Source organism: Arachis hypogaea, chromosome 3, assembly GCF_003086295.3.
Source record: "Arachis hypogaea cultivar Tifrunner chromosome 3, arahy.Tifrunner.gnm2.J5K5, whole genome shotgun sequence".
NCBI classification, from domain to species: Eukaryota; Viridiplantae; Streptophyta; class Magnoliopsida; order Fabales; family Fabaceae; genus Arachis; species Arachis hypogaea.
In genome coordinates, this window is record NC_092038.1 from 136,413,192 (window position 1) to 136,435,839 (window position 22,648).

Here is a 22,648-nt window from a genome sequence, read left to right on the forward strand (position 1 = left end):
TCCACGCTTCACAGGACGACTATGGACAGAGCTGTTCAAACTCCTTGGGTCGGAGCTTCATTTCTCAACAAGCTTCCATCCTCAAACCGATGGGCAGACTGAGAGAGTGAATGCCTTACTTGAGTGTTACTTAAGGCATTTTGTAAGCGCTAATCAGAAGGATTGGACAAAACTCCTAGACATTGCTCAATTCTCATACAATCTGCAAAGGAGCGAGTCTACAGGGAAGAGCCCATTTGAGATTGTGACTGGACAACAGCCGCTTACACCTCACTCTCTTTCTTCCTCTTACTCAGGAAAGAGCCCTGGAGCTTATCATATGATTAAGTCATGGGAAGAACAAGCAGATGTCACTCGTTCTTACCTCGACAAAGCTGCCAAGAGGATGAAGAAATGGGCAGATAAGAAGAGGAGGCATGCAAGCTATCAAGTGGGAGACAAGGTAATGATCAAACTTCTTCCACAACAATTCAAAGCCTTTCGCAAGGTTCATAAGGGTTTAATCCGCAAATACGAAGGACCATTTGAGATCATTGGACGTGTTGGGGAGGTTGCTTATAAAGTACAACTCCCTCCCTCTATGAAGATCCACCCGGTCTTCCATGTGAGTATGCTTAAACCATATCATGAGGACCAAGACGAACCGTGTAGAGGTAACTCGAGTCGTGCTCCGCCTGTGGTGATTAGATCTTTTGACAAAGAAATCGAAGAGATCCTAGCTAATCGCGTCGTGCGACGAAGAGGAGTACCACCAAGTATCCAATACTTGATCAAGTGGAAAGGGCTCCCGATAACTGAAGCTAGCTGGGAAACTCACGAAGATCTGTGGCAATTCCAAGAACACCTAGAGCGCTATCATGAACAGAACGCGACGAGGACGTCTGCGCATTAGGTGGGGGAGAATGTCACGGAGAATTTTAGAAGGTTAGATTTAACAGTGTTTGAATAGTTTTCTGGAGTGTTTGAGAATACTCTAGATGGTTCCGGAACGTTCTAGAATGTCCTAGAAGCTTCCGGAATACCCTAGAAGGTTCTAGAAGACTCTGGAAAGTCATAGAGTATTCTAGAAGAGTGTAGATGTATATAGAAGTATAAAGAGTGATATGGAATAATCTAGAAACATTTAGAGAGTTGTGGTAGGATAGATATTTGTAAAGAAGGTTCTGGATGATTAATCTGGACCATTGATTAGATTTAATCCTAACCATCCATTGAGGAGGTGGATGGCTATAAATAGGGATGAGAGTTAGAGTTTGGGTGTGTGAATCATTTGTAACCACACTTGAGCAATAAAGTGTTCTTTCACCAAAGCTTCCTTTCTCTTGTGTTCTCTTGTGTTCTTAGCTTTCTTGCTAAGTATTGAGGGTTAGGCTGACTTGGTCTTAGCTCAAGAGGTTGAGTAAGTCCGAGTGCCGGCACGGTAGCGTTGGAGTGTGTCCAAGGCCGTGACATGCTACTTCGCCATTGCTTGAAAACCTATAAATTAAAAATTATTCAAGAATTGAAATTTTTGTTTTTATTTTAAAACAAATAATTTAAATTTTTTTTAAATTATAATTTTTATTTTTTTTTTCATTTATAAATTAGACAAACAAAAAATCTGATTTTAAAATTAATTTTTATACTAAACAAACTCAATATGTTAAATATAAAATAAATGGAAGAAAATTTACTCAAATGCAATAATTTAGAATCCTTTACTTTTGTGTCCTATTACTTTTTTATATAATCCATGATAACTTACCACATTTTAGTGGATTACACATAAACCATGGTAACATATAACAGTTTATGAAGAGTACTTTATAAACATAAAACATGGTAACATACTACAGTTTATGAAGATGGCTTTATGAACATAAACTTTGGTAACATACCACGGTTTATGAAGAGAAATTTGTAAACATAAATCTTGGTAACTTACCACGGTTTATGAGGAGAAAAATTCTATGTATACACCGTGAAAAATATTGTGTTGAAGAGGAGCATTTTCACAATGGCAAGTGAGAATGAGAGTTTGCTAGTGTTAGTAAATTGTTTTGGAAAAATTCAAAGATACAAGAATATTAAACTTAACATGAACTCAACATACATAATACAATGAACTCAACAACAAAAATCATGAACTCAACATCTAATATTAAACAACTTAAGCATTCGTAATATAATGAACTCAACATCAAATACAAAAGAAGGTCGTAACATCTAAGCATCCACTGCAGCAGTATGTCCTCGCTGGTCACAGTTCCTCCGTGTATGGCCGGGCTGACGGCAGAGTCCATAGCACTTCGGGTGGTTTGGAGCAGTCTGATCCATGCTACCCCTGGTTGACTTTGGACGTTCATCTCTTGCACGCCTCATATTAGGGTCGGGAATGACAGTCGGACCATCATATGGCGGCCAGAGGCCTTCTGGGATAGGGGGCACAAACCCTTGTTTGTGCACGTTGAACACCTCAGTCATACGATACACGTCATGAACATATGACGCCCAATTCAGACGTGAGTGTGGGCGCAACATGCAATGGCGTGACAACATGGGTAATGCAGAGCCTGAAAGTAGCCACAGTCGCAAGTGTGATCCCTAAGCGAAACTCGATAGCTACCAAGCGAGAAGTTACCAGTGGGCGTCGTCTCAGCCACCGTATACTCGGATTGGTGCCTGCCGTATAAAGTGACGGTAAAGCATTTCGAGTCTCTCATGTTCCGCTCTATTGCTTTCACCAACGCCTGATAAAATTCATGCCCAGTCCCCATTTGTACCTCCGCCATTTGTCCTCGAACCACGAATAGCTCAGCAAGCATTCCATATGTGGACTTAACCAATGAAGTTACCGGGAGGTTCCGAGTACCCTTCAACACATAATTCACACATTCACTAATATTGGTTGTCATGTAACTAAACCGTCTTCCGCTATCCTGATGCTGATCCACTTGTCATATTCCATCCGATTGGCCCAATCACACATAGCCGGATTCTCATTCCGCATAATGTCAAACCAGTAATCAAACTCTGCTTCGGTCTTTGCATAGGCAGCATTCACCAACATCCTCCTCGTGTATTGACCTTTGAAGCTGAGGCTAAAATTCGCCGCCACATGACGAATACAGAACGCTCGAAAAGCACGTGGAGGTAGCCAACCACCATCGGGGGCCTCAAGGGGCAGCCTTGATGCCGTTATGCCTGTCGGAGATAACAAGAATACCTTCCTGCGGCGTCACATTCTGTCGTAGGTTGGACAAGAAAAAAGACCATGACTCCGCATTTTCTCCATCTACAAGTGCAAACGGTATCGGCAAGATGTTCGAGTTCCCATCTTGCGCTATCACCAGCAGCAAGGTACCTCCGTACTTGCCATATAAGTGGGAACCGTCGATGCTCATGAGGGGCTTCCAATGTTGAAAGGTCTCAATGCAGGGTGGAAAAGTCCAGAAAAGACGATAAAAGTAGACTGTAGACTCATCGACTTGATCCCCAAGTCTAATCGGAGAAGTCTTCAACACTGTAAACGTCCCGGCCATGGTGGATTAAACCCTTAGCATCCAACGTGGCAACTCGGCATACAACTCTTCCCAATCTCCGTATATTTGTGCTATTGCCTTCTTCTTTGCCATCCAAACCTTCATGTAACTAGGCCTGAATCCATAATCGGCTTCCGTTCCTTCCTGCAATACTTTTATCGTTACCGTAGCATCCGCCCTAACCAACAGATAGATCCCCGCACAGATAACATGGTAATCAAGCTATCGGTGGTCATTGAAAATGGAGGTGGCCAAGCAAGTGTGCGGACCGTTGTACCTCCTAACCTCCCAAGTGCCCTTTCGTGCATGAAGCAATATGCGAATCAACCTACTACAACCCTTGCCGAACTACTTACATTTTCCATGATACTTCAGGTGATCCGACTCTAAGACCCTGTACTCAACACCTCGATGGATGCTATAATTCTTCACACTCAAAACAGCTTCATCTTTATTCTGGAATGATTTCCCAATCTGAAACTCTGTAGAAGAATGCCCAACAGCAGCATCTCCGTCTGCCTGTTGCACCATAGCCACCAAGTTTAGAGTGGAGAAGTGCGGAGGGTACTCTGTGTCCCGGAACTTGAAGGGCCATGCTGTGTATGTGGATTGGCACATGTATCATCATCGCTGTCCCCAATTATATCAACAGGCTCCTGGTCTGAGTCATCGTCCTACATTGCATTCTCAACTCCATCAAGTTCTCCGAACCCTTGAACATAGGGCATAATGTCAGGGCCATTGTCCACCTCATATGTCTGATGTCGGACCCCACAATTCTCGAATGGTATAGAACCAACTGCCTCCGTACGGTTTAAATCAGCCGCAAAGGAAGGAGATGCAACGTATGGAACATTTGGTGCGACCGCAGCCATCGAACTAGACGCACCGCCCATAGCAGTCGAGCTAGGAACCGGAGCTGGTGCCCCAGAACTATCGACACCGACCTCCAACTTTGCATACAGAACTATCGACCGAACCACTTGAAATTTAAAATTTTTTCAAAATGCTTGAGGCGGGATTTAAACCCCTCTCCTCAATAAAAAAGATGCCATTCACAACCGCCAAACTATTATTCTTCTTATTAATATACATGCAAATTATAATACATATAGATATATTTCATCAAATAGTTTACTTCTATTTAATTTATTTTAATTTTAGTTATAAACTCACTTATTCTTAAATTAAGTATATTTTTATTTAACAATAATTATAAACTCACTTATTTTTCTTTCTATAATTATATAATATCTATTAATATTATTTTTTAATAAATACTTGTAGTATATAATAGTATAATAGATATAAAGTAATTAATAAATTATTAAAATTTAAAAATAATAGTTATTTTAATATAAAAATAAAATTAAAATATTTATGATAGAGAAAAATTAACAAAATACTTATTGTTTCTGTTCCATATTGTTTTAGAATAGTTAGATATTCTTAAAATGTTAGTAAAAATATGTATTTTATATTTTAATTCTAATTTTTTTATTTTTTATTTTTTATTTATATAAGACCAAGTCAGTCGATTCAACCAATAATCTACCGTTAACCAATAATTCAGTGACCCAATAGTCTAACCAGTTCGATCATGGTTCTAACAACTATGATTTTCGTAAACATTCATCCAAATAAAGTCTTAATTACCATTACTCACCAATCCCAAATTGTTGGTCCAAAAGTAATGGGCAAGTTGCCCCACAGTCCCTTTTCTCCATGAACGGACCTTGATAAACCCATTAAGCCCATATGGGTACAGCTTGCCCGTAAACTTCTAATTGGATTTTTGGTCCATCTTGGACGATGTTGTAATTTAGATAATTTTAGTCCATTTTAGCAAGAATGACTCGAATGACCAAAAAAAAAAAAAAAAACGAAGCAAGAATGATTATTGATTAGCGTATGTCACATAACAGAATTGGCTTACTACTACGAGTACTACCAACATGACAACATCTTTAGAGGGACGCTTCAAACTTTCATTCCACAAATGAGTGTTAGTTCCTTGTTGGTCCCCACATTTGCACCAATTAAATCAAACGGTGAAACTCATGTGCAGTCGACTTCACGTGAAGTTGATAGCTGAAAGTCGTAATAAAAATTTAGTCAAATTAGTCAAATCATCTAACAGCTCTCAGCTATCAACTTCACGTGAATTCGACCGCACCTGAGTTTTCACTTTGTTTGTTTTAGTTACCTAATTTTAACTTATCCATGTCCTATGGTTTGTTAAAGCGCCTATTAACCACACAGTGTAGTAAAGTACATGGTAATAATGGTATAATATGTGAAACTACATAATGAATGAATAAAGAGCATAACGATGTTGGAGTTGGAAGAGGCTTGGGAGACAATGATATTGATGAGTAGAAGCAAAGAAAAGGGAAAGAGACAGAGAAAAAGAAAAAGGCACACGATATGTAAAAAATATATCATGTTAATTAAATAAGAAAGAAAGAAAAGGCATTAATGAGAGCTTGCTTTGTTGCCATGGGTGATTGCACGCATTCCTATCTTCTTGTGCAGCAACAACACCTTTCCTTTTTGTCATTTTCAACCCCCTTCCCTTCTCTTTTGCCTTGCATTTTACAGCAGCATTAGCATCTCAAAATTGACATTTTGGCGGTCATTACACTCGTCAAATGAAACCAACTACAATTACCTTTTCTTTCTTTCCAAACATGGAACATATAATATAATAATAATAATAATAATAATTGACGCATAAGGAATCAGAATATTAACATATTTCACCAATCAGAATATTAACATAATTTGTATGTACTATTTAAGATTAAAAGAAAAAGGTGCATGGGACATGCATCATGCATGTATATGTATGTATTTATTTGATTTAATTTAATTTAATTCTTGAGGAGGACGTTCTCCTTAATTGCAGGTACCCTGCATCATGAACTACGTACATAATGATACTGTTTCATATTTAATGTAAGAATGAAACATCATAAAAGATATGAAGATGATGGTCCAACTTTCGGCACGGTGGCCACCATAATCTTATGGAGCGGATGAATAATAATCATGGTATTAGATAGCAAAGTTAATATATAGTTGGAGGCCACTAATCACTGTGTTGGATTCCTTTAATTAAGCATAATTATCAACATGTATACTGAGATGGCATGACAATATGACTCGTATATGCATGAATTTAGCCATATTGAATTACCACTCTGTTAGAAAAGAAGCAAGAGAAAAATTGAATTGAATGTAGTTGTCATTTCATTTGTGCAGTGCAGGAAATTAATGGTTAACCAAAAAAGTTGCTTTTATTTATTGCTTGCACTGGCCAAGCAAGCACAATAAAACAAGAAGCTAAGCCTAAGCATTAATAACAAAATTTACTTATTGAAGAAGCAAATATGGCTCATTCTACCTCTCTGGCCTAGTTATTATTCTATTGTCTCTCATAAGTCATAACTAAGTCCGTGTGGTCCAACATTAATGGTACATTGTACCCTAAATATCCCATAGATCCGGTCTAGGATAGAGATAAAATAGCAAAGGACCATTCGTTATTTGTCTTTTGCTTTTCCTCTCTACTTCTTTACAATCCCATTTTATTTACAGTTTTTCTGTTGGAAATTACGAGGTTATTTTATAAGTCACTACATTCCATGGACTTTTGAACTCTTGGGAGGATAAACTTTCATAGATTTCACATTATAATATTGCAATGTACCATCATTTGGGTCAAGGGTCATTTTGTTTAAAGAGAGAGAGAGGGTGAGGGTGAATTAGTATCAGAGGTGCAGAAAAATCAAAGGAAGAGTAGCTGTAATAAGTAATAACATATACATGTCATTTGCACCAAGAAGGAAAATATATCATTGGATAAAATATATTATATTCTAAGACTTACCATATAGTCACATGTCTTCATTTTAAGAACTATAGTATTATTATATTATTTTATTGAGTTTGCCCTGATGGGGCGAAGAGTCAACTATTTTCATTTCATTGGAATCCCAAAATACGCCACAATTCAATTCAATACAAGAGAAGAGAAGAGAGGTACTTATCTTGGTGGTAATAAACAATTTTTCCAGCCATGCATTGGGCCTTGAGAATTGAGACCATACAAAGAAGAACAAAAATTTGTCTGCATGGCCTTACTTACTGAAAGGATCCAAGGATGCTTTACAAGCAAGACATTCCTTGGATCAATATTCAAGACTCCTCACATGATGCTACAACTACTACTGCTACTCGTACATGGGGATGGCAATTAATGATGCTATAAATCTATGATAATCCCAGTACACCTGTCTGTATAGGATTTGTGAACCTCTTTAATAATGCTTACTATTTAGTATTCACTAATATAAACTGAAGTTTTTAACTTTTATTATGTAGTAATTAAATGATGGAAATTTAAGAAAAGAAAGAGTGTGGAGTGAGAGTGAAGGAGAAAGAGAGAGGAAATTAAAGGGAGTTTATAGAACTTTATCTTTTGATGAGTAGCATCAATCAGCTTAGCTTAAAAAGCACAAAAAGAGGGGAAAAGTAAGTCATAGATTCCAGAGGAAGAGGCTACTGATTGAATGGCATATGCCCACAAACCCAGCAAGAAGACAAATCAGAGCCCACCTAACAACCCCAGAAGAAGAAGAAAACCCCACCCCACATATTTGAATTATTATAATTAAATTAAAACCTCAGAATAATTATTATCAATCAAAATATATTCTTTGCATAATCCCAAGTCCCATTCCCTCCTTAACATTGGGTCTTCCATTTCATTCTCTCTCTCTCTCTTTCTTTCTCTCAAACATGCGTGTTGTTACAACAGAGGCACCAACAACAGTAGCAGAACACATCAAATGGAGAAGACCCAGAAACCAATTGAGCCAGCGCAACCACATCATTGCAGAAGAAACAGATCCAAGGCCACAAATTCAATCCACAAGGTGCAAGTCCACCATTTCCTCCCTGCTCCTCTCCACATTCTCCAACAACAGCACCAGCAGCAATGATGGCGGGTCACAGAGCAGGAAAAAGAGCAACTTTTCAGCAGCAGCGACGTTGAGGGGGCTGGGGTGCACGGCGGGGGCGCCGCAGGAGGTATCGGTGCCGGCGGTGATCCGAAGCGCGGCGGAATGGGAAGGAAAGAAGGTGAGAAAGAAGAAGCACAAGAGAAGCAGCAAGGGAAGTTGCAGCAATAATGGCGTCGATGTGGATTTTCAAGATGTGTGGTGTGGCACCGCACACGGAATAGGGTTCTCTGCCGATTGTGTTGTTGGCACTTCCAGGAAGAATGCCTCTTCCTCTTCAAGACCCAAAATTGATGTTCACAAGATCAATCACAGACAGGTACATGCATATGCATAAAAGATTATCTTTTTCATTAGATTTAGTTTAGATTATATCCGAATAAAGGGGTAGTAGTATTAGTAGTAGTAGTGAATCATCGTAACTAATTGCGCGTTTATCGCTCATAACCGCTTATCTTGTTAGCTCAATTCTAAATAATAATAATAATTTGGCAGCGTTCATCTTCTTGTTTGGGAAGGCGCAGTTTGAACCCAGAAACCATCTCGCTTCTCGACACTGATCCTAGCGACGTTTTCACACCGCGCTCTGCCTCCGAGTTCTTTGGACCCGCCGCATACTATCGCCACCTTCCAGATCCTTCCACCGATGCTTTTCCTGAGGTAGGTTTGTTAGTTGTTACTGAATTCAAGTGGATCAGAGTGGTATAATATTGTGATTGTTGCTGCCACTTTTCCAGATTATGATGCTTCAAGGAGGTATAATCATGGGGAGTAGATACTCACACGATCAATTCAGAGATTTGAGACTTGATGTTGATAACATGTCCTATGAAGTAACTTGTTTTTCTTTCTCTTTTCTATTTCTATTTCTATTCAAAACATGCATCTCCTAATTTCTGTTTTCTGCTTCATAGCAATTGCTTGAGCTCGGTGAGAGAATTGGTTATGTCAACACTGGACTTAAAGAAAATGAGATGGGTGCCAACATAAGGAAAACTAAGCTTCAAATTTTAGATGATGCATCGAACCATCAAGTAGATAAAACGTGTACCATTTGCCAGGTAGGTCATCATCAAAACAAGTACTTGTATGCATGGTGATTAACTATGTCTATAATCTTTGCATTTGAGTGCAGGAGGAGTATGAAGCTGCTGATGAATTGGGGAGGTTACATTGTGAGCACAGCTATCACTTCCACTGTATAAAACAATGGGTTGCTCACAAGAATTTCTGTCCAGTGTGTAAGCAACAAGTTGTGGCTCGCAACAATTGAAGGACAGATACACCCTCATGGTTATTTTTTTGAAAGTTGCATCTTTTCATCATTAAATTGGTGTATAGTCTTCATATCCAATCCAATCCAATATAAACAACGATTTTCATTTGTTTCTGTCAATCTTTTTTGAACATTAATCTCCTTTGTGAAGAGTCGGCAATATATGTGATTGTGTGAAGGTTTCTAGATTGGATGAGATCTTTGCATAATATTATACTCGAGTGGCCCTTGCTTGTGAGTAGATTATCTATTTTTGAGTTTTTTCAATTTTTTTTGGTCAATGGAGTTTGTGTCTTTTCTGATAAAGCTGGGTGCTTAACTGCTTATACCTTAGTTTTGGGATGCCTGTCTTTGACTTTGACTGCATGCCTATTTCGGATCTTACGTTGTTTTTTAATTGAAATATTCCCAGTAGCGTGTGTTCATGGCAAAACCCCGTATCTTCATACATTGCGCGATTACACTGTAATGTAATTCTATATCTCTAAACAAACGCTGCATAATTTGTCAAGTTTTCTTTTTTATTTTTTTTAACGCCTCAAATGGTGTTGCCAAATGGCAATATCAGCTTTGGAATGATAAAAGATATGGAGAAAAGAAAAGAAAAAGAACTTAATTCTTTTATGGTTGCAAAAATGATTAAAACCACACGTTTGGTCACTCTGAAATCTTCAACAGATGTAATAGCCACATGGACTGAATACAAGTCATCTTAGTACTAATATCTGATGTGAACTGTTAAATATAGTAATATACCTGACCACTAGGTTTTTTACAATCTGAAGTCTTTTGAAGCAAAAATATAGTTTCAACTTTCAACATTCTTCTCCTGGAAGGCAATTGAGGAGAGGAAGTCCTAACAATTCATGTTATCAAGTGTTGCAAGTGAAGGAGAGGACTTTTTCACTTGCAGTGCTCAGTGTTAAGCCTGAACTTATTTCAACCAGCAAACTACTAAGATCCTAGTTTGCAGCCAATTCTTCCTTTTTTGTTGATTGATTTACAAGAGCCAGAATGTGTTTCGCAATCTCAGCAGAGGCATTGTCATTTGCAGCTTTCAGTGCCCTCTCTGACATATCTTTCATTTTCTTCTCATCCCCTATCAACCATAACAAATGTCCAAGCAAAGAAAGAGGTTATATGTCTCTTCTTCAAGGTACAACATTCCATTACATTCAGCTTGATCACAAAGTCTTAATGAAAGTGGTGAGTACTGAATTTTACAATTATTTATGAACATGCAACTAACAAGTGCAAGTTGTCAAACTGCAAAACAATATGCAGAAAGCAAACTATCACAAATAAATAATGTATGAAAGTGAAGTGGGAAAACCCCCCAAGTAATTATTACTGCAGCCTTTGCTAGTGACTAGTGAGTAGAGTTTAGAGTAACAGAGAAGTCAAGTTAGAAGATGGTTGGGGTGAAAGAATCCTTGAACTTGTTCCCAAAGATAACATTATTAATTTCCTTGGTAGTCGGTTAATGTAGTCTACAATGATAGAAGTGTGCATCACGGCATGGGGCCTTGAATAGAGCCCTAACCTTTTTGAACAAGTTAGAAAACAAATATTTTTGTTTGCATAATTTAATTTTCACAAGATTACTTGTAACCGTGTAAGGTCAACATACTTAAAATCTGTTCAATTGCAATTGCTAGTGTACTTGAGTCAAGCTCATCCTCAGTAATAACTTTGACACCAGCTAAGTCTGCCATCAACGAAGCATTCTTGAACTGATTCCCCTCAGATAAATGTGGTGATGGTATCTGCAAATAGAAATTAAAAAGGATTGTTGACCTGCAAAAAATTTAATGTAAAATTAAAAAAATTAACTTTGCACTCAAGCATGACAATGATAAGTACCAGAATAGAGGGTTTTCCAGTAGCCAATATTTCATAGCAAGTCATTGCACCTGCTCTTGAAACAATCAAGTCTGCAGCTGCATACGCCATATCCATACAATGCATAAACCTACATCAAAAGAGAAACAATCACATGTATAATTTGTTGAATATTTGAAGGCTTAGGATCAAAGACTTACGGTGCCATATACAAGCGGGGATGATTCTTAACAAGACTGTCCATTTCATCATATGATTCTACCCCAGTTTGCCATATAATGTACAAGCAACTATTCTGCCTCAGCATCTGATAATACAAATTCAGCATTGCGATGTTGACAGCATTTGCGCCATAAGACCCTCCAAGAACCACCAAAACCTTTGCTTTACACTCACTCGTCTTCCCATACCCTGGAAAGAAATGCGACCTTGCCGCCGTCTTTGAAACTTTGTTCCTCAGCGACAACCTCACGGGATTCCCACACACCACGCACTTCTCCCTGGGGAAGCTATCAGCAGTTGAGTTGAAAGCCACGAAGATGGCATCAGCAAACAGGGCAAGAACAGAGTTGGCCAAACCAGGAGCAGAGTTCTGTTCATGGATCACAAGCTTTATCCCTTTTAACTTGGCGGCAATGCAAACAGGGAAAGACACATGGCCGCCAGTTCCAACAACGATATGGGGCTTGAAATCACGCAAACGGTGAAAGCAATGGATGAGGGATCTTAACAAACGGTAAGGGAAGAAGAAGAGGTTGTGAGGGGCGATGAAGGGCCGACTAAACCTCACCGAAGGCACCGAGGCGAAGCTGTACCCTGCACAAGGCACTGCAGCGCTTTCCACGCTGTTTGGAGTGCCAATGAAGAGGAACTCCGTTGAAGGGTTGGCAAGTTTGAGTTCATCCGCGATGGCCACTGCAGGGTACACGTGGCTGCCGGTGCCGCCGGCGGCGAAGACCACTCGAAGGTTGTTGTCCTCGGCGGCGAGATTCAGGGATAAGCAGCGTGAGACTTGAAGGGTCCTCCTGTGTTGAGAGACTTGCCAAGTGAGAATAGGTGCGAGGAGTTTGGTGGTGGTGGCCATGGTTGAATTTGAAGTTGAAAAAAGAAAGCAGAGAAGCAAGTGCCTAAGAAATGGTTTGTAGAAAATCAATGTGAGTCTAACATGTTTCTGGAGGCGACTGATACCGGAAGTATTGGACCACCACCACTCATTTCTTCTTCTATTCTGAAATCTGATTTTATTTCGTGCCAGTTGCATTCAAATCTATCTATCAATCAAATCAGATCGTCGAAAGATAGGAAAAGAAAGAATTGGAGGAGGATGACGTTCTTACCGAACACGAGGTCCTTTTTTAGTTCACGTTGACTTTTTAATCATATCAGAGGATGATTTGATTGATCATAATTCTAGTTCTACGTTTTCATTTACACTTCAACTAGGTATCCTTTAACAATGTTACAATATTAAGCCATTTTTTACAATAATTCAAAAAAACTAAAACAAACACATCTAAAAAGTTGTAAATAGATTTAGTGTCTTTAAAAATTAAATCTATATTTAAAATACAAATTAAATCAAACTAAAATTTAAAATTTAAATTTTAAATTTCTGTTTCAAATTTAATATATTTAATATAATAATACATTATCATTTAAATACACGTCATAAATTTAAATTACTCAAAAGTTTGAAATTTAACTTTTAAAATTCTAAATTAAATGTTAAATCATTTAATGATTTAGTAAACACATTCAAAATAGAAGAAGAGAAGTCAAAAAACGTCAAGACCCCACATCTAAAACTCAAAAACTCCGAAAAGCAATTCACCGGCACTCTGAAGACAAAGAGACTTCACCCCCTGCCGCAGTGCGCTTGCACCACCGTCCTCATTGGCCTTCATCGTCGACGCCCCACATCCAAAAACCAGAGACGCACAACGGCAACTCAGCAGCGCACACTCTTAAACCCAGAGAAGTCATTCCCTGCTGCCATTCGTCTGCGTCACCGCTTCCTCCACCACGGCGCACATCCACAACGCTGCATTCCTCTCCTTTCAAGCCCATCGTCGTTGCCGGCGACTTAACTGAGGTTTGGATTATTCTGACACCACTAATTTTTGTGTTATTCTGTATAAAGTTTTGATTTTTTTATTAATTTGAAAATTAAATTCCGAATAAAATGGCTTGAGAAGTAATTGATCTTTGCATGTGCAATTTCTCTATTTTGGAAGTGTTTACATCTTTGAATCGAGTTTTTTGTGTGGGTAAGCTTCCAGTAATCGCTATCTGTGGGTGTGTTCATGGTTGCTGCTTTACATTATATCAACGTAGCTATTTCTGCAATTGGGTCAGAAATGAGCGAAGGCTTGAAATTCATATCATAGGCTTGAACGATTATTAGACCTGAGCACTAATATTCTTATTTGTGTGTTTAAGTGTTACAGCATTACATGAAAGCTTTCTTTTCTACCTCCAATAATAAATAATTTTCTTAATTTTGGGTTTTTACTTCTTAGAATGGATTAGCTCTGACTGGTGCAAGGAAATTATGATTAAGTTCTATTTTATAGTGTGTTAATGATCGAAAGATGTTATTTTTGTTACATAGCTTTCATAGTCAATTAGCTTGCTGGGTTGGTTGCATGAGCTGGTTACACTGCAATTAAAAGAAATATATCTATTTGTTGGGTTGAGAATGAAGACAAAAACTTGTCCAAATAATTAGTGTGGATTATTACGATTCAGGATGTGTTTATATTGTTACCTCAATTCTACAAGTGTCTTTGGTGAAAACTTTATGTCTAACCTTATTATATGAACAATGTGCAGTGTAGAATCATAATGCCAGTTAAAAAACGTACTTCATCTGGTACAAAGAAAGAAAAATCAGCAGCTAGTAAGGCTTCCGATGGCAGACTTGATGAATCTAATGTTAACAATGTCAAGAACAAAGTTGGAAGACCGAAGAAACCAGAGGGTCCTAAAAAGGTAATTTGTTTCTCACTTTAAAAATTCTCGAGGTTTGCAAGTGAGGTACACAATTTCACATATACTAACTAGTGGCTCAATATTTTAGAAAACACTTGATACCCGCTGCTCTCCAACTGCCATTGCGGATATGATGGAACATTTAAAAGATAAATATCCGATCAAATACCAAGAAGTTGAGAAAATGGGTTTTGGATGCCTGAGGCACATCCCTAAGTGGTCGATGAGCCAAGATTTGATTGTCGCCCTGGCACGGTCATATAACAAGGATCGAATGCATTTGGAAGTTGAGACCGGAGACATACCGGTGAATGCGCGAGTGATAGGTCAAGCATTGGGACTCCCTACAAATGGTAATACATAAAGTATATATTTAATGTAAAGTACATATATGTTATCTTTTGGATGTAGTACTACTTCTCTTAACCATATGGATTCCGTGTTATAGGTGATAGCTTTCCGAAATTAGATCCGAAGAAGCATCGTAACCTCATAGATACCTTTGAAGGCAAAACCCAAAAAGAGGTTAAGACCCATGTTATCAGATGCTCGGTTACAACAGAAGTAGAAAAGGAGGAGTTTCGGCGCTACTTCATAATGTTTGTCATGAAGGCCTTTCTCTTTGCTTCCAGTAATAAGTATATTACCAATTCATTCATCCCGGGCGTGATAGATGTGCGTAATCCAATGAGATTTTTTTGGGGTAGACACATCTATGACTGTGTTAAGGAGGGCTTAAGGAAATATAAGGAAGATGGCATAAGGACTATTGATGGATGCATGTTTGCTCTCTTGGTAAGTTGAGCCATATCACTTGTTAGACCTAGATTCACTTGAATGGTAGTGCTAATTTACTCATGTGTTTTTGTGGCAGATACTTTACTTGCATACGAACAAACACGGGGATCTTAGGGGATATTCTGGTGGCGGTGAACCATGGACTAAAGAATGGACTGTTGCTGAGCTTAGAGAAGCAGTAATGGAAGAACAAGTTCGGGAATCGGTATAGATACATATGTACATGTATTTAATTTTTTTACTATGAACCTAGGCTTGAGAATTAATTAATATATGTAATAGGGTCTAATTCGGAAGATTGATGAATTACGAAAATCCGAGAGGGAAAAGGGCAACGTCGATGAACCACAAAAGAGAACACGTGATAAGCGACGGGGTGCACAAGTTAGACCTCGAACTAAGGAGCGAACAAGAAAAAGGCCGAAAAAAATTGTTGCCGAGTCAGATGAGGAAGAATTTCTCACTGAGACTGACGTTAGCGATAAAGAATTATGTCATGAAGAGAACCCAGGCTCAACATCCTCAGATAAAATTAATGTTCCCTTGTCTCGATATCGAGTGTTGAGTGGCACAAAAAACCGGCAGGAAAGGCAAGTTTAAATGACATTTTTCTTTAAAATCGTATTTATATTCCTTCTTTTTGTGGCTAGATTTGTATGAGTGCAATTATTCATTATATTATCTAATAATTGAATGAATTGGTGTGTATAGTCTTGATCTCCAAGAAGTTTTCGATGCTAGAATTGAAAAGTAAGTGCATTTACTAATTATTGATGTTAGAATTTACCTATATGATATGTACACTAGTATTGGAAAGAATATGTATTTGTATCATTTTGAATGTGTTTCAGCAATTAAATGTGTAACGTTATGTAATTTTAGATGTGTTTAAGTAAGTCCTATTATAATGAGTTAAATGACTTAGTGTGTGTAGACATGAGCTCCAAGAAGAAGTTGTTGCTGATTGTGGAGAACCTAATCCTGTGAGCAACGAAAAACACCAAGCTGTCATTGCTAGTATTGAAAAGTAAGTACGTTTACTAATTACCACTGTTAAAATTTACCTATGCGATATGTATAATAGTATTGAAATGAGTAAATACTAATTGTATCAATTTGGATGTGTTTCCACAATTATTTGGATGTCATTTTGTTAATTTAGATGTGTATAAGTGACTCTGTTTGTGTTATATTATATTGACATAAAGTACATAGTGTGTGTAGTCATGAGCTCCAAGAAGAAGTTCTTGCTGAATGTGGAGCACCTAGCCCCATGAGCAACGAAGAGCACCATGTTGTCAATGAATCGAGTGTAAAGTAAGTACATGTATTAATTATTGTTGTTTCAATCTAGGGATACAATATGTACACTAGTATTTAAGCGATTATAAACTGGATTTCTTTGGATTGGCTATCCATCTTTTATTTGGGGAGTGCAGGACATCAAAGTGTTTAGATATGGTTGTGTATTCCGGACCCCACAGAAGTGTGAATAATATGGAAAGCGGCGAAGTTGATCATGGAATACCCCAAGATGATGTTGAAGAGTGCAATAGGCTTTCCTCGAAACCAACATCTGTCAATAACACTCCACCAACGCCTGCTCCAATTATAATCCCACCGGATTTTGATGAAGATGCAAAAGAGAAGGTATACAGATGGGTAATAGATGACAGAAATCCGTTGGATGAAGTTATCGTGTGGTACCGGACACATTATACGTTGGACCTAACACGAAGAGATCTGAACACATTAAAAAGGAGGGAATGGGTCGACGGTCGGGTAAAAAATCTAACAAATAATAACTATATATATAGAATTTTAACCTACTTTTATCATCTCTTTTCATTTTGTCCTTTATGCTTTTATGCATGTGCAGGTGATAGAGTGCATGTGTGCACTCTTTAATGGGCTCCCAGCCAAGAGGTTTCAAGAAGATTTCTACTGCATTAATCCAATGATATTGGTATGATGAACACATATCAATGTTACTTTTTACTTGTTCTTACACCGATACACTTAGTAATAAACTAATACGGACTAAATGTGTACAGGGTCGTGTTATGACACCTATGAATGTTGAAAAATTTGAGGACAAACACAACTCAGAGTATGTGGGGTTAGCAGAATGTTGGGGGAACGAGATCCGTCTGTTCAACAAGGTAGAAGCAGCCAAGAGACATACGGTATATGTTCAAAAATATTACATCCAACAAGTATAAAGTTTTTTGTGCATCCCTTTGTATCTTTGTAAGAGTATCGAAAAATAAAATCCGAGTATGATGCAGTTCTTTGTACCCATCTGCCTGGATAATCACTGGTGGTTGTATGCTTTTCATCCAAAAAGTGCGACATTCTTTGCTCTTGACTCCCTAGTTAGACCCCCTCTTACCGATCATAGGGTGAAAGTGGATGAATATGCGGTAAGTATAAACACGGTCGATACAAATTTCAATCATGTCCAATTAAGATCAATAACCAATTGCGAAATATGTTGTTGGTGTACTCATATTGGAACTGCTTCTCAATAGGAGAGTTCGATACACATGGGATCAGGCCCCTATTGTCTGCTGCATCGCATTCCAACTCCTGTTGTTCCTTATCTGCAAGACAATTGTCATACTGGTGCACAAATTGAACTAAACTGCTCCTACACATTAGGTACTTATCAAAGAAAGAATGCATGCTCTCACTCCGTTGTGTACTCCTCATGCCAGCCCAAAATTCATGCTCTAGAAAAACAGGGACCCATATATTGCGAATATGATAGATATCTGCATTTGAAAGACATATTTGCTTTTAAAATAGTCACCTATGTTGTGTCACTAAACATGCATGAAAGGATATTTAGCTTAAGTTCATTTTTTTTACAAAATCTAGTCAACACTTAAAACGACAAATAAACAGACCAATCAAGTTTTGGATGTGCATTCATACCGTTAAGCCAGTTGTTGTCATGAAGGGTATACTCTTCAATGAAGTCATACCATGAACTTTCAAACGATTCTCGCGAATGAGACTCCCAAATAATCCCATGCATTGTAGCTTTAATTTCCTCATATCGGCTCAACTTTCCAAGTTTATCTTTCTCGTGATGTGCCAAATGCACAATCTATGCCTAGTGTTTGGCATGACATTTCGAATGGCTGTTGCCATGGCTCCGCATTGGTCAGTTAAGATTCCATCTGGTGTTTTTCCCATACATTTTATAAATGTTTGCATGAGCCATTCAAAGGACTCAGTCTCTTCGTTGCCCAATAAAGCACACCCGAAAAGACATGACCTTCCGTGGTGATTAACACCCACAAATGCTGCAACTGGCATCTCATATCTATAAAAAAATCAACACGTGGGGCACTCAGTGAGCTTGTAAATTAATGAATCCTATAAAAAATAAACCAAGAAAAAGAAGTTACTTGTTGAGTTTGTATGTGGTGTCAAATGACACCACGTCACCAAAATACTCGTAAGCAGCTCTTGATCGAGCATCCGCCCAAAATGCATGCTTGAGACTATTGTCACTATAGAGACAAATGTCGTAGAAGAAATTCGGGTTCTGCTCTTTCATCCTGGTAAAATAGTCCAGCATCTCTTGCGCATCAGTATCATCTCCATTGATTCGGAGTTTACCAGATATATAATTTCTAACATCCTTCTCAAGAAATTTCAGATTAGAACGACCACCAGCTTCATCAGCAAGCGCCTAAAAAGTCTTCGAAGGTCGTATACCAGCCTGGTCGTTGCGTTCAATGACATCCTTAACGTGCATGGTGAGTTCCCTGTTTTTCTTAAACATCCATGACAAACTGGGATCACATCGATGCGTGTGAGTTAATTCTACCTTCGACAGTATCCATTTTTCAAGCTCTATGTCAAGTTTCACATAGATGCGAGCTTTACAGTGTACAGATGAGACTGTGTTTGACCTATGGGTTACCGGATTCTTCTTTGTTCGGTATCCATCTCTATTACACTGTATGGATTGGTTAATGGGTGTTTTTCCATTCTTGTGGAAGTTAGTGTTTCTTATATGAGGCTCGAATCCCACTTTATTGGCATAGTTGTAGTAAAATTGGCGTGCTTCTTCGAGGGTTCCAAATAGCATCCCCACTTTTGGAATCTCCTCATCAGAAATAGTGGGATGAATTATGACCTAAAAAAACAAAACATACTAACAAGGATTGTGACACAAAAATAACACAATAATACGTGCATATATATATATATATATATTTATAGTGCCATTACTCGGATATTTGGATGTGTTCACAGGAATATATATATATATATATATATATATATATATATATATATATATTAAAATATAACCTATAATTAGCATGCAAGAAAAAAAGTCGGCCATAAATATCAGAAGAATAAATTAATACATTATAAAAAATTCCAAATAAAAAAATGTCAACTACCTCAGTCGTGCACTCAGTTTCTGTAGCAGAATTGCTTGAGCTATTACAAATATTTATATCGTCCATATCAATATGGGTATCAAATGAGTGAATTTCTTCTGATGACGGCTGCGTGTTCAAGTCTATAGCAAATACCATGTTGATGTCTAATATTATAAATAAAATAATGGTCATTATAATATTAGAAAAATACAAAATTGTAATTAATTAAAATATTTGCAAATTAATAACCAACTGTCCATTTGGTTAAACAGTTTGGATCAGTACGACCAAAAAAAAATCTTGTGCTATTTGATATATTTTTCGATGTGTTCTAGCAATATTATAAGTTCGATTGTATTATTTTAAATGTGTAATAAATTTACGAAATAAACTATTTCCAACCATTATCTAAAATATCCACCAATAACATCAATAAAAAAAATTAAGATAAATAAATATTAATGCTCAAACAAGTAATAAAAATTCCAACTAATACCATGATAATATATGTTAGATATTTTTTATAAATAAAAAACAACTTAAATTAATTGTTGATTATAATAATTTTGAAAACGTTATTGTTCAAATAAGTATCGAAAAAAATCTAACTAATAGTTAAAATAATAAATATTATATACATTTTATCGAATCGAAAATAAATACATTAATTGTATTATTAATGTTTATATTGTATTATTAAAGTTGGCACGATTTTGGATGTGTTTTAAAAATATTTTGTATAAAATATCATACTATCAGATGTGTTATAATCGAAAAAAAACAATACAATTTTAAATTAATTGTTGATTATAATAATTTTGAAAACGTTAATGTTCAAATAAGTATCGAAAAAAATCCAACTAATAATTTAAATAATAAATATTGTATGCATTTGATCAAATAAAAAATTAAAAGATTAATTATATTATTAACGTTTAAATTTATATATTTAAATATAGCATAGTTTTAGATGTGTTTTAAAAATATTTTAAATAAAATATCATACTATCAGATGTGTTAAAAATGAACAATAACAACAGAATTTTTATGACTATACCATCTACATCCTCTCTCTTAAACTTCATATTTTTTTTTTGCTTCTTTGCTCAAACTACTTATGTACAAAGTATTTTATTTGTAACAACTCTATTAATAAATTAAATAAGATCAACCATATTCCAATTAAATAACAATAGAATTTTTATATTTAAAGTAAAATATAATTAGAAATATTGAAAATGATACTTCTTAATAAATTATATAAACGAGTGTAGAAAGTAGATTTACCTACTTACCTTTTAATAATGCAGAACGAGGGAGAGGGAGTGCTTCAGCTCTGGAAGATGGTGATACGTCTTCACCAACGAATAAGAGAGGAAGAATTCAGCTGTGCGTACCTTTTTGGTTTTGGAACATGTAACGCACTGTGCTTAGAATAAGGAATAAAAGACTTTAGTTGTTACTTGAAGTTCCGAAAATAAAGGAAAGTCACATAACTACTAATAAAGTGGGTGGATTTTAAAATTTAAATTAAATTTATTTATAGATATGTATCTATAAAATAGGAACATGTTTTAATAAAAAATAATTAAATATTATTTAAATCTGATTAAAGGCTGATTAAAGGCTGAAAAGTATTGTACAACTAGCATTTCCCTTTCATTTAAGTAGAATTTCAGGTGTAGTACCATGTTGATAATGGAAAATTATTAGACAAAAATTTAATTAAATTATTTAACGATTTTTAATTATTAATTTCATAAATTAATTCTATCTAAGTTTTTATTTTTGATTTAATTTTTAATATTAGCCAATTCTATAATGTATTAATGTTTATCATTTTATGTTTAATTTATATTTAATTTATTTTTATAATAAATTTTAAATATTAATTATTTATTTTTTATGATTAAATACTAAATTTTTAAGTACCATAACATTCAATTTTACTATTTATGCATCTCATATTTTAACTACACTTTTCATAATTAAAATCTTTCAGAAATTATACATGACTTGCCAACGAGACGATGTTTGTAAACAAATCTTTATAATTTTATTCGAAAAAATTATCATTTTTATCCATAAATGTTTAATACACTAACAAAATTATTTATAAAAAAATAATTTTATACTCATAAAAATAAATTATTTAAACATTATAAAATTATTTTACTTTTTTAAATTATTCTCATGACCACCATTATTATCATATTGTTTAACACTTTTATCTTTTTTGTTGCTATAGGTGAACAATAGAAGATACAAATAATGTGAATGATGAACCGCGTTTCATGCTTAATAACTAAAAAACATCTTAACCCACATCAAATCGTAACTTTTTTTTTTTTTTAGCAAAGCCTCCTAAACGCACCTTCAATTTTTTCGTCGCGCCGTCACATCTCCATTGCATCGCTGACTCTTTTTTTCCGTTGCGCAGCCGTCGTCGTCGTTAGAGACGCACATCAGCGCCGCCTTGTGTCGTCCTCGTCGTGCCGCTGCTGTTGCTGTGCCAGACTTCAACGCTGCTGCCCTTCATCTAGTCCACACCACCATTTCGTTGTACAGCCGCCCTTCCTTCTGAAGCCCTTACTATCCATAGTGCCACCTCCTGCATCCCCACCATCGGCCCCTGGAAGGAACCCATCTCGCACCGTTGTTGGCTCCGTATAACTGGATTCGTCATGCTGTTAGCCCTAACTGTCCCTGACACTCCTGGTAACGGTAAGCAACCCATCTACATGAAAAATAATCATCCGCATCTGCATGAAAAATAATCATTCTATCTGC

The 22,648-nt window shown here is 36.6% G+C and overlaps 3 protein-coding genes across 4 annotated transcripts; 1 reads left to right on the forward strand and 2 right to left on the reverse strand.

The window, feature by feature from the left end:
* The first annotated feature begins 7,608 nt into the window (after positions 1-7,608).
* Positions 7,609-10,127, forward strand: LOC112734223 (uncharacterized). Its single transcript, XM_025783455.3, has 5 exons — positions 7,609-8,864; positions 9,041-9,205; positions 9,283-9,378; positions 9,460-9,606; positions 9,681-10,127. The coding sequence occupies exons 1-5, from the start codon at positions 8,325-8,327 to the stop codon at positions 9,816-9,818; spliced, it is 1,086 nt and encodes a 361-aa protein (XP_025639240.1). The 5' UTR covers positions 7,609-8,324; the 3' UTR covers positions 9,819-10,127.
* Positions 10,128-10,437: 310 nt separating this feature from the next.
* Positions 10,438-13,104, reverse strand: LOC112734222 (uncharacterized). Of its 2 annotated transcripts, none has more exons than XR_003168335.3 (4): positions 11,864-13,094; positions 11,735-11,793; positions 11,452-11,618; positions 10,438-10,920 (listed from the first exon to the last, which is right to left on the reverse strand). XR_003168335.3 is itself a non-coding variant. In XM_025783454.3 (4 exons), the coding sequence occupies exons 1-4, from the start codon at positions 12,922-12,924 to the stop codon at positions 10,784-10,786; spliced, it is 1,443 nt and encodes a 480-aa protein (XP_025639239.1). In that variant the 5' UTR covers positions 12,925-13,104; the 3' UTR covers positions 10,438-10,783. The 2 variants fall into 2 exon arrangements, 1 of the variants encoding a protein (XP_025639239.1); XM_025783454.3 differs by having other exon boundaries at positions 11,452-11,587; positions 11,685-11,793; positions 11,864-13,104.
* A 5,414-nt stretch (positions 13,105-18,518) lies between these two features.
* Positions 18,519-20,014, reverse strand: LOC112735584 (protein FAR-RED IMPAIRED RESPONSE 1-like). The gene is made up of 4 exons (XM_025785114.1): positions 19,877-20,014; positions 19,182-19,605; positions 18,869-19,139; positions 18,519-18,783 (listed from the first exon to the last, which is right to left on the reverse strand). The coding sequence occupies exons 1-4, from the start codon at positions 20,012-20,014 to the stop codon at positions 18,519-18,521; spliced, it is 1,098 nt and encodes a 365-aa protein (XP_025640899.1).
* Between the last annotated feature and the right edge of the window lie 2,634 nt (positions 20,015-22,648).

Bases quoted from the DNA above. Each gene is read 5' to 3' on its own strand.
- LOC112734223 (XM_025783455.3), top strand. From the start codon at position 8,325: ATGCGTGTTGTTACAACAGAGGCACCAACAACAGTAGCAGAACACATC. The intron at 9,206-9,282 runs GTAGGTTTGTTA...CCACTTTTCCAG, and splicing joins CCACCGATGCTTTTCCTGAG to ATTATGATGCTTCAAGGAGG. The intron at 9,607-9,680 runs GTAGGTCATCAT...ATTTGAGTGCAG, and splicing joins AAACGTGTACCATTTGCCAG to GAGGAGTATGAAGCTGCTGA.
- LOC112734222 (XM_025783454.3), bottom strand. From the start codon at position 12,924: ATGCAACTGGCACGAAATAAAATCAGATTTCAGAATAGAAGAAGAAAT. The intron at 11,794-11,863 runs GTAAGTCTTTGA...CTTTTGATGTAG, and splicing joins CCCCGCTTGTATATGGCACC to GTTTATGCATTGTATGGATA. The intron at 10,921-11,451 runs GTATGTTGACCT...TATGGTTGATAG, and splicing joins TGCAATTGAACAGATTTTAA to GGGATGAGAAGAAAATGAAA.
- LOC112735584 (XM_025785114.1), bottom strand. From the start codon at position 20,014: ATGGTATTTGCTATAGACTTGAACACGCAGCCGTCATCAGAAGAAATT. The intron at 19,606-19,876 runs GTAGTTGACATT...TTGTTTTTTTAG, and splicing joins AAACTGAGTGCACGACTGAG to GTCATAATTCATCCCACTAT. The intron at 18,784-18,868 runs GTAACTTCTTTT...ATTTTTTTATAG, and splicing joins ACCACATACAAACTCAACAA to ATATGAGATGCCAGTTGCAG.